The sequence below is a fragment of the Parasteatoda tepidariorum genome, chromosome 3 (genome assembly GCF_043381705.1).
Source record: "Parasteatoda tepidariorum isolate YZ-2023 chromosome 3, CAS_Ptep_4.0, whole genome shotgun sequence".
Lineage (NCBI taxonomy): Eukaryota > Metazoa > Arthropoda > Arachnida > Araneae > Theridiidae > Parasteatoda > Parasteatoda tepidariorum.
Window position 1 is genome coordinate 93,698,492 of NC_092206.1, and position 11,772 is coordinate 93,710,263.

Sequence of the window (11,772 nt, forward strand, 5' to 3'; positions counted from 1 at the left end):
ATAAATTAATCTTAATTCTTGAAAATAATTAGGAACGGTGCTAATATTTTTCTTTTCTCTTTTTCTTTTTTTGGTTATTGAACTAACATTGGTGCTTATTTCGAAGGCTGCAAAAAATCGCCAAATTATTATTTAATCACCAAACTGTTATTTAATCACCAAACTATTATTAAAACCTGGATTTTACGTTTACTTAACATCAGGAAGGAAATTAATTGATCGGTTATGTTGCAATCAAACGTATCTACGAGCAAGAAGTGAAATCATTCCGTTGGCAAAAACCAGACTGGGAGAAATTTGATAGGGCATCCGGATTTTACTAGTTACATGGATTTACATCCGACGCTTGCCTCTTCGAGATAAATACAATTAAAACAAAAATTATTATTGACAATACATAATATTTTGTCAGTTGAAGACAAAACATTCTCTCAATGCCAACGAAATATAACTTATAACAAAGTGAAATGGAAAGTACGATAGAAGGAGTCTTGATTACAAAATTTTCCCTCCATATTTTTATGTTCTTTTTTTTCATATACATATTTTTTCCATTCCTTTCTTTCTTCCCTTATCGACACCTAAAATTGTATACAAATTTCAAAAAACAGCAATTTTGCAGATTGTAGGATCGTGGTTTTCTAATGTTCTAATTAACTCTAAAAGTTGATTATTTTAAACATACTCTTTGGTTCGCATACATTCTACGAAAGAAATGCTGGTACAATTCCGCTTCGGAAGTCCTTAAATTACCAAACTACTATAAGCACCAGTGGTTCTTAGATAATTGTAATAGTAAGTACCCGTTGATACTGTTGTAATACTTACCAAGTACGTTGGCAATAAGTTTTTTAAGGACCACCGAAATAGGATAACACCAAAATAGGATAACACCAAATCAAAAACTTATACATCTTACAGTTTTAGAACTTAATTTTAAAAAGACTACCAGCACATACATATAAATTAGACTTAATTACATTAGTGTCCAATGTTGGAGTAAGCGTTCTTGTATTGAAAAGCGATTTAAAAGGAATTAAGAAAATAATTCTTCGGGTTGGCGAGTACAGGAAGCAGAAGTGGTGCCTCCCAGCAATGAGATACCTACAAGTGACGTAGTGTGGGTATCTCGATCCTGATTGGGAGTTGAAACGTGGCATTTATTTGCTTACGTTATCAACTGTTCTTTCCTTTCTACTTCGAGTAAGCCAAGCCAGTCAAATATTAATTCTCTTAAGTAGCATAATCTATATTCTTTCACAAAGATTTCTTCTCAAATATTTCAATTCTTTCAACATATATTTCTTATTTAATACAAAAAAAAGCTCAAAGCCACGTAGAACATAAGCAAACTAATTATGCATCGAAGTTGCCAAGTACACAAGACAAAAATATATCATGGTTGCAATAAAATACATAAACAAATAATAAATCTAAGTTAAGTAAAAGACGTACACGAGGAAGAATGATATTTCAACCAATTCAAAGTGCGATACGGCACAGTATTTAATTAATTTCACGTTAATTAATGTTCTAAATTTTGTGGAGAAAAGTAGCTCAACTTTCACACGCCATTTTGTTTATAACTATCAGCCGGCGTTGACGTCATAGGTCCCATATGTGCGTGTATGCGAGATCTTCTTCTTCTGGAAGTGCAAGTATCCAATTATACATTTTCTTAACAAAATTATCCATTTCTGAAAATTATTGGCTTTTAAGAAGAAGAAAAACAATGATAAATGAGAAACAATCATGGGGGGTGGTGAACGGAGTCTCCTAGTTTCGTAAAAAAATACTATTTTACATTTTAGAGGATGACATTTCGGTATTTATTTACCGTCGTTTTGTTTTCAAATGCAAGCACTTATAGTTTTATTCTCTCAAAAATTGAATGAATTAAAAAATTACACAATGACTTGAAGATAAAAAAAATGTTCTTTACCACAGGCCTAGGCAAACTTAAATGATCCCCAACACTAAAAATAGTGAATGTTGTTTCATGTATCACCAACCTACACTGAATACAGAATTTGTCTACAAGGGGACGAAAATATTTATATATGTTGACAGTCCAGGTGGTCTAACGGACAACACTATCCTTTTCATCTAAATTCTACTGCTTTAAAACAATTTTTTCTTCTTCATTTTGCATACAGCCTATGGTGAAGGAGGATTCAGGATGCCATATATGTTGAGATGGTGGAATATTAAGGTGTGGACGGAAGTTAGTTTACTGGTCCAATTGAAGATTGATGCTGAAATCAGGAGATGATGAAAATAATACTTGAATTGGATCAGAATTAATAAAAAGCTTTTATTTTATATATTTGCAGAGCTCGAGATACAAGATATAAATATTATTCAAAGGAATTTCAGTTGAATAAGTTTTGCATACCAACATTAATAAGGACAGGCCATGGGAGACAAATCCCCCACAACCTGCCTAGTCAAAAGCCAAGTTAAAGAGTACATGTAATTTGTTCCCAACGGACACAGAAGCATGGGTTGGAGATCCAAAATTGGAGAATTATCAAAATATAACATAGCCAAAACAAAGCCAACCAGCATTATCAATATGGAGTCAAAATAATACCTTGGCGATCATGAGTCGCCAACAAATTTATGAGAATTATTACAACCATGCAACTGAAACATNCAGTCCAGGTGGTCTAACTGACAACACTTTCCTTTACATCTGAATTCTATTGCTTTAAAACAAGTTTTTTCTTCTTCATTTGCATACAACCTTTGCATACAACCTTTGCCTTATATCTAATCTTTATTTTATATATTTCATGGTTAGCCCCCCCCCCCCAAAAAAAAGGTCAGACCTCTGGAAGGTAGCTCTAGCTTATCTTCGGCCTCTAATAACATAGTCTCTAGAACAAAGTTATGCTGAGATAGATTAGGAAAATAAATATTTATTTCAATTGCACAGTTCATTTATTTCGATTTCACAGAAAAGGGATCAAGTTTTTCGAAAGTATAAGAGATAAATTAGAGTCCATTTGAATTCAAACAACTCATAATTTGATTCATAAATGTATTACAACCCCTTATACTGTCACCAAAGTGGTTGTATTTGATGTAAAAGTAAGAGCACAGTAAAAAATTACGACAACATTGCCGTGTTTTGCAGAGCACGTAATCATACCCAAGAATAATAATAAAAAAAAGAAAAATGCCTGGCGACGAAAATCCTTAGAGCAAAAACAGACAAAATAGTTGTGCATATGCATGACAAAGTACTTTGATTTATAGAGACTCGCAATCTCGTTTTTGTTCGACACTTTGACGAATTTTATTCGTTTCTCACCCGCTCTCTCGAATTCAAAGAAAAATCTCGGGGAAACGAACTCTTCGCCATTTTTCCCCCATCTTTCTATATTTTTTTTCTCCTGTCACCATCTCTTCTTCCTTTTACTGAATACTTAAGTTTGGATGTACGTAACGAAAAGCGAAGGGAAAATAACATTTTCCTGTTTTTTCCCCATTTTTCTTTTTTTTACCCTCTTTTTTCCAACACTCCTCTTAAAGCAAAAGCTTTTTGAGTATTTTGAGTGTTATTTATTTTAGATAAGATCGTGTACAAGGAATTCTGAACACCAAGTTTGTGTGATGGAAATTCCTTTCTCTTTTTATCATTTTGTGTTTCAGATATTTCTCACAAATTCTTTCTTTTTCGAATGGCCTTATAGGCTTTGAGATAGAAATGTGTGAAGAAAAAAATATATGTTTACCTTCACTATGACACAGCCAATTTAAAATAAATATATATTTTTTTGAAATAAATGTGTATATACATGCATGTCTAAAATATCAAAATGATATTCAAAAAAGAGTTCCTTGCCTGTTTTGAAGCTTGTTTACTTGATATAGCTAATATTTCATGGAATAGATACTTTTGGGTTCAAATTACGGTATTATCTAAGTTCCAAAGCGTAGCATGAGACTTCCAGATGTATCTTACAAAATATAAAAGTACGTTATTCTGACGCGGCAATTTAAAATGAATAAATAAATATTTTCTTGCACTGAATACGTATGCATGTCTTACGGGTGTTCTTCAAAAATCTTTTGCCAAAGAACTTAAGAAAAGCTACAGTTCAAGTACTTTATACACTTTAAAACAAATATAAAAAATCATTAAAATTTTTCTCTAAGTAAATTTCTATAAGACGGAAGTTCAGTCCAAACTAAGCAGCATTTTTGTTATTTTTCAAGTTTTTAAAATATTCGAACACAAACTAAATAGCTTATAGGCATTTTAACTAAACTGCTGCAAGGTTTCCCTCATTTAATATACCGATTTCATAATTAGATAAGTTAAAAATGCACTTAACGGAAAGAAAAATTCCAAAGTTTTTATTGTGAAGTTTTAACAGTTATTTAAGACTGTTAGATTAAGTATAATAATCATAAATAGTTGTTACAACAAGTTTCGAACATAACATACTATTAGCAAAAAAAAAGTTTTTTTTAAAAAAAAAAAAAAAAAATTAAGACAAAGGGAAAATTTAGTTTTTTTAAGAGCATTTGTGACATCTTCCTCAAACTTAGTTGTCTATGCTTTCTTATTCCGATTAAATATTAATATAATTATTTTAATAACTTCTATACCACTCAATATTTTAACAGCCATTAAACATTAATTAATATCGCTATTACCCTTACAATTTCAAATTTTCAATGCCAGGTAATAGAACAAAAACTGCATAAATCTATTAAAATATATAGTTAAAGTGTGAACTCAAAAATATCAATAAAAAATTTGTCATTCAACTTTTCAATTTTTGAACCTAATCAATCAACTTCTTTCTTTGGGATTTCATATTTAAAATTATTTCTTTTAAGCTTTGTATCTCACTACTAAAAAACAGTTTTGATCTTTTATAAAATAAATTACAATATAAGTAGAAAAAGTTATTATTATTTTTTTTGCATGAGATTATCTTTTGGGCAAAAAAATTTTACAAATGGGTGCAATAATTTATTTATTTTTTAAATCATGTCATAAATTCTGAAGATATAATGAAAGGGTAAAATGCAAAAATAACACTAAAGATTCCAAATGTTCTACCGCATTTATGAAAAATAAGTTTTTGTATCTAGCTTAAAACCTTTATCAGTGTTAATTAATTAGAACATTTAAAGTATAGGCCCTCGTTAGCTCCGGAGAAAATGAATTTCAAAAAACACTTTTTTTAATCATTGGATAAACAAATTTTATAACTGTGTGCAAAATATATTTACTGTTCACTTGAAACATCCTCGAGATATCACGAAATATGTTAAGAATAAAATAATTATTAAGGGGTCTCCCTTCTCCTGATCAAACTATTGGGACCATATTTCCGAAAATGCAGTCATCCCTATTTTGTAAGGCAGAAATCCAAATCCATCAAAATTAGGCTTATTTATTCAGAGAAGTACGTGATTCCGGACTTAAAATATAATCTGCATTAACAAATTAGCATATTTGATGCCCTTTAAATCATTCCGATCACTCGACCAAAAGTTATTCATGGTGTTCCGGTTCTTAACTTGCGTATTGTATCCCGATTATATATACACACTGTAGATGGCTGCTGTTCGAAAAATATTACATTTAATCCAATTCAATCAATACAACATACACTTTATATACACCTTCATTTGTATATGCACTTTATGAACGTCTCCTATACTATCAAACACTTAATTAATTTAATTAATGCACATATGCTTTGCATATACACTGTTAGAAATTTCTCTGTAAAAATGTCTAATTTATTTAACTGTTATTTTACCACATTCAACCAAAACAGTCAAATAACTATAAAAAGATGATATGCAAACTGTTAAATATAAGGAAAAAAAACGCTCATTGATTGTTTTTTCCTGATACGGTTAAACAACCTGAGTTCTATCCGCTCCAACTAGGTCCACCTTTTAACGTTGTTTTTCGAAGCACTGCCGTCAAAGAAAATAATAAAGTAATATAATAATAAAGCCTTACACTTGAAGGAATACGATGATTTTAAACTATATATATTATCTTGTTGTAAAGAATTATCAAGGCCTTAGAACGGACAAATAGCTTAAATATTTCAAAAGTTATTAAGCTTTTTCAAAAATTGCCAATCTGGCCCCATTTTTCCACCAAGATGAAAATTACGAAAATTACTGCCTTATTCTCAGTTTTTGCAAATTTCTATGAGCCCAGATAAAGCAGCATTGAAGCAAGTTTTTAAATATTCAAAAATTTGACCACAAACACTTTTCATTTTCACAAAACTATGGCTTTTAACAATATTGACGCTTTACGCCATTTTCAAACAAAGCTTAGACAGCGCTATCTTTAGATAGGGTAAACTTGACCCAACAGTCAGGAGTAACTGTTGCAAACTCAAAGCAGTTATAAAAATAGCATATTATTCTCAAAAAAGCATAATTTCATATGACGATGAAGCCTTTGAAAAACAGCCTTAAAGCCATTTTGTTTTGTGCAGTTGGGAACATACTGTAGATGAGAGGGCTAATCGGCCGATCTACGACTGGTTGAAGAAGAGCTCAAATCCCAGCGTTGACACTACAGTATTTCTTTCATCCCTTCTATGCATGTAGAGTTTCTAGTGCCCTGCACACCAATTGGAAACACTGAACGGTTAGAATACGAAAATATCATTCACTCATAAATTGCGCAGCACTCACAGAGCTCCTATTTCTGTTCCTACAGAGCTCCCATTCCTTTTTAGATACTAGCTGTACCTATGCTAGCTGTAATGGTTACGAAACCGTATAGTTCTTGTATTCACAGTTTCTTAACCGTGCCAGTTGTAAACGGTTTTAAAACCGCAAACGTAAAAAATAGTGCCTAACCATACCTTTTATGGTTAATCGGATGAACAGACTACTGCCGGTTATTTTACCGTCATTTCCGAATGAGAATTCTAACGATGTACTTTCATTTTTATATACAGTTTACAGTCGGCTCCTATACCATCAAAATTAACATTCAATCAAGTAAATTAATGCACATACGCTTTGGATATAACTTTTTTGTGTGTAGTTTTAAAAATTTACACCATAGTTTCAATTCAATTAACTTGCATTTTTAATTTTTATATTCGGTAAAATCCAGTTCAACTACCGATTCAAATCCAGTTTGCCGATTGCCATTTGGTATTCAATAGAATGCCTGGACGCTATGTGAAACATTAACTGTTTCAGGCGTTGCCTATTTGCCATTAATCCTTCAATAAAATTTTGGCACTGTGTGAAACATTAACTGTTTCTTAATCTGCCTATTTGTAATTATTCATTCAATTAAATTCGTAAGCTCTGTATTAAACATTACCCACTTCATATTTCTCCGGTTGTCATCAGCCATCTATAACAGCAGTTCCCAAGTTTTTTTTCGGTTACGGAACCCTAAATAATCAACCTTCTTCTCGCGGAACCCAGACTTTATAACTAAAGTTTATGGATGTAATTGTGAACGTTATTACCTATAAGAGAGTTAGATATTTTTGATTGTTTTATTATTAATAATTTAATTTTTCGTCCAACAGTTGGAATTACAGTAAGCTATATCAAATCTAGTTATGTATTGTTTATAGTCTATGAACATAAGCTGAAAATGAATAAAATAGCACAAACTGAGGTTTACTTTGGAATGAAAACTTAAAAGAACTATTATAAATGTTGAAAATGGCTATTAGGGAATCATATTTCTTCATTAAAATATTAGTTTTTTTGTTCGTTTTTCATTTAAAAAGTATGATGAGAGATACTGATGAGAAAATTTAAAAATGCTTCTCCTTTTCATAATTTGTTCATCATACTGCTATTGAAAATGTTATATTTTATATTAAAAAAAAAGCGCCGTTTCTATTTCTTGGATACTTTAGTTGATATAATCTGATAAAGGCAACAGTAAGGTTAAAAAAAAATATGAATTATAGGTTGTATCTAAATATAATCTGAAGTTTCAGAATATTTTCGTTATAAGAAATACTAACTCGCGGAACCTCTTTAGCTCTTCCACGGAACTCCAGGATCCCGCGTGGCACCCATTAGGAACTCCTAATCTATAGACTGAATTGGCAATGTGAGAAATATTAACTTACAAACTTTACTTGTTAATTTCATGCATTTTATGCACTGACTAATGAAATTATAGAATATGAATTTAATAGCAATTTATATTTATTTGTTGTATACATTTTAAAATTAAAAAAAAATGAATAAAAAGTTTAAGAAAATCTTTTATGGAAGGTAAAAATAAACCGAAACGTTCCCCATTTACATTTTCTTCATATAAAAATTTCCACACAATCAAAACAAAGCATTATTTAAAGAATAAAACCTATCATGATATTGAAACCATAAAAATAATAAAAATAAATTCTCGGGAAAAAGCGTTGAAAAAAATTGTTCTTTTCAAGCCAAAACAAACTCAAGGCCCACCCCTTAAACATAACATATAAAAGAAGCAGAACGGAAGAAGAAGAAAAAAAATTGAATTCTCATCCCCCCGCAGTCCATTAAGTTTAATGCCTCCCTGTCAAATTCTATAAATCAGTGGGTTTCTTACTCATTTAGAAGTCAAGAAACAAATTGAGAAGAAAGCAGTTAAGATGAAAGCCAAAACGAAAAAAGGAAACAGTTTTCAGCCCTGAGTCTGAAAAGTATTCGCTTCGACTGTAAGAAAAGTTTTTTGGCGGGAAGTTTTAAGTAGAAAGTAGAGGATTCTCTCCATAATCGTTACACGTCCCAGTGTGGCCCTTGGCTTCCAGAAACAATAATCACACGCCAAAACCGCCGCCATTAAAACGTCAAGAGATTATGGGTCTCGTGGGTGGACTGCTAGCGCCAACTATCGGAAAAGTTAAGCAATTGAATTGGAGAATGGCTTTGAAGTCCTATTACCAGCAAAGATCTATTTCCATTGTTTCTCAAAAGAACTGATACACAAATATTTCAAAAGAATTTTCGGGTGAAATATTCTAAAATATGAAATTTTATGTACTATAATTGTTTATTTTTCTTTCAGCTATTATTCCATAATTATTTTGATTTTCTGTCTGCCCAAAAACATCATGAAAAAGAGGATATTGCCAGCTTTTACTGTAAATTATCGAAAACAATAAATATTAAAAAAAGAAGAATTTAAAAAAAATTGAGATCGTTCAGACACCGGGGCACAAATTATAGGTTTATACGCTTTTTCATCAACACTTCGGGAGACATTGCCAACTCTTTTTGAACTATATAATTGCATGCTCTGATGCATCAAAAACTAATTTTATAATTTTATTTAATGAGAAAGAAAACGAACTTATCAAATAATTTGTCACTTTATTTAATATTTGATGCTTCATTAACTTTCAAACCCGAAAAAAAATTAAGTTCTCTTCGAATTGTTCTATGAGAGATTTTTCGCCATTTGTTGAGTTTCCTTTGGTTTCCGTATTTTTCTCTACAATTCATTCAAATTTTCTCTTATGACATTTTGTCATTTGATTGGGTCTGCGTCCCCTTCATTTGGAAGCATTTGTGCTACTTTCAGTTGAACATGTTTTTTATATCCTTTTTACGCTTCTGTTTGATATTTTAAATTGTAACTTTTCTCGCCATTTTGTCACACTAGCTCAAGTCAAACAGCCATTGAATACACCATAAAACAGAAACAACCAGTTTTACATAGTTGAAAAAATCTTAAATGTTGCGAACAGAGCCATTTACTTTGACGTTAACTTTTTGAGAAATGAACTAAATATATTCTAAGATAATTAAATTAAAGGAGGAATAAAAAAATGGTTGAGGTCCAGAAATTTGTTCACTGTCAGAAAATGCTTAGTACATCTGATAAAAGTTTCATAAAGTGGTTGCGTCAATGTGGGTATGTTTAATGTAACAGAAATGTTTTTGCTTTCACTTTTATCCAAACATAACTAATCCATATTAGTTTTTAGAATGCTTGCATGATTTTTTTTATTTCAAATTAGACAATGGTAAATAAAAGAATTACTAGTTCTACATGGGGCCGGCATAGCCTGGTCGGTAGGGCTCTGGGGCCATGTCCATGAGTTCGTGGGTTCGAACCCTGACGGCCGAATACTTCCCGTGTTGTAAAGTGACTGATGCGTGTTAAATCTGTCGAGTCGCAAAAGTCCTTCATGTTCCCATAACAAATCAATACCTCTGGGGTACTGGATTGGAGATCGATTGTTCTCTGATTCAGGTCAAAATTACGATCTGTGGATGAATGAATGGATATATGAATGGGTTAGCTCTATAAACGGGTGTGACGTATGGTGTGGCAGAAGTCGAATTCTTGGCCATAGATGACGTCACTGAAAAAACAAGAAACGCACACTCTGCCTTAAATTTGCTCGGATTCACCAAGCAGGCTTGCCCGTGGCAAGTGGCATTAGAAGCAACAACACAATGGCATTTAGTTATATTCCTATTTTATCCACTTACCCTTTCAATTATTTTTTAGGATAATCTTTTAAAATATTATTTTCAGCTACCTTTTGATCTTTTCCTTTTCACTTGATTGCTTCATTTCACTGTAGCTCACAATAGATCGCTGTACAGTTCTGAAATTACCCTGCTGGAACCTCTGCATGAGCTTTTGTATGGTCACCAACATTTCTCCCATTCTCTTCGATTTTTCTTCCTGTACCTCATTCTTTAGAACAATTTCTGCAACCGTGTTCAGCAAGCTCTGGACTTTGTTGACGGAAGCGTTGATGTCTGGATACTGGCAAATGTGCTCGATTTCTAGTAAAGAGAAGATACAAATCACCACGTAGATTTAAAAATAATAAACTTTGAATTTAGAAATTATAATTGTATTAAGTAGAGTTTTTTTTTAAATATCACTTCCTACCTTCTTCGTTTATGTCACTGCTTATGTCATTTATATCTGAAGTGATTTGCTGACCAGAGATTGTGTCCGGAATTGTGTCTCTAATGGCCTTTCTGAATTTCATTTCCGTTCTGAAAAATAGATAAATATATTTTATTTGAAACATCCCCATGTGCATACGAGGCCATAATTCCTGTAAATATGTAATTTATATTGTGTATTTCATGCAGCTTAGAATTTCATATGCATACAAAGTTGAATCAAAAAGTAAAGTAGCATTTAGGTGGACAGACAGAGATGCAGATGTGAATGCGTGAAAATTTATTATGCTTGACAAATCGTGTCACATTATCGTTGGAAGCAGACACCATAGAGGTTTAAATATTTATCACGANTATACCGGGCAGTGGCACTTGACCTTAAAAAAACATCAGTGTAGGGTATACCGGGCAAATGTATACCGGGCAGTGGCACTTGACCTTAAAAAAACATCAGTGTAGGCAGAGCCGGATTATACCTTTCGTAGGCCCTAGGCACAACCGTTTTTGGACCCTTCCTCCACTCCTCCCCTCTTTTCAAAATATATGCTAAAATTTTCTTGGATATTTCTTTTTTGCATTTTTATTAATAAGGATTTTAATTTGAATACGACATTTTGCGTAGTTCAGAATTCGACAGCATAATACAAGATTTCGTTGAATCCAAAAATCGCAAAAAAGTACTATATTAGATCATAAGATTCTGCAAAATAATTTATTACCGAAAAATATTATATTTTTATTTGTATCTTCATAATTTTGTGCAAAATACACTTGTTGTTTTTAAAGCTAAATTACTTTTGTCAACAAATTTTTATCTCCCAATTTTTTCGTAGGCCCCTGAATTTCGTCGGCCCTAGGCACGTGCCTAGT

At 31.9% G+C, this 11,772-nt stretch overlaps 1 protein-coding gene across 1 annotated transcript; it reads right to left on the reverse strand.

Annotated features, from left to right (window-relative positions):
- Positions 1-10,500: 10,500 nt before the first annotated feature.
- LOC122268823 (uncharacterized) lies at positions 10,501-10,986 on the reverse strand. Its single transcript, XM_043039308.2, has 2 exons — positions 10,883-10,986; positions 10,501-10,773 (listed from the first exon to the last, which is right to left on the reverse strand). Exons 1-2 carry the CDS (start codon positions 10,983-10,985, stop codon positions 10,517-10,519), a joined length of 360 nt encoding a protein of 119 aa, XP_042895242.1. The 5' UTR covers position 10,986; the 3' UTR covers positions 10,501-10,516.
- Positions 10,987-11,772: the final 786 nt, after the last annotated feature.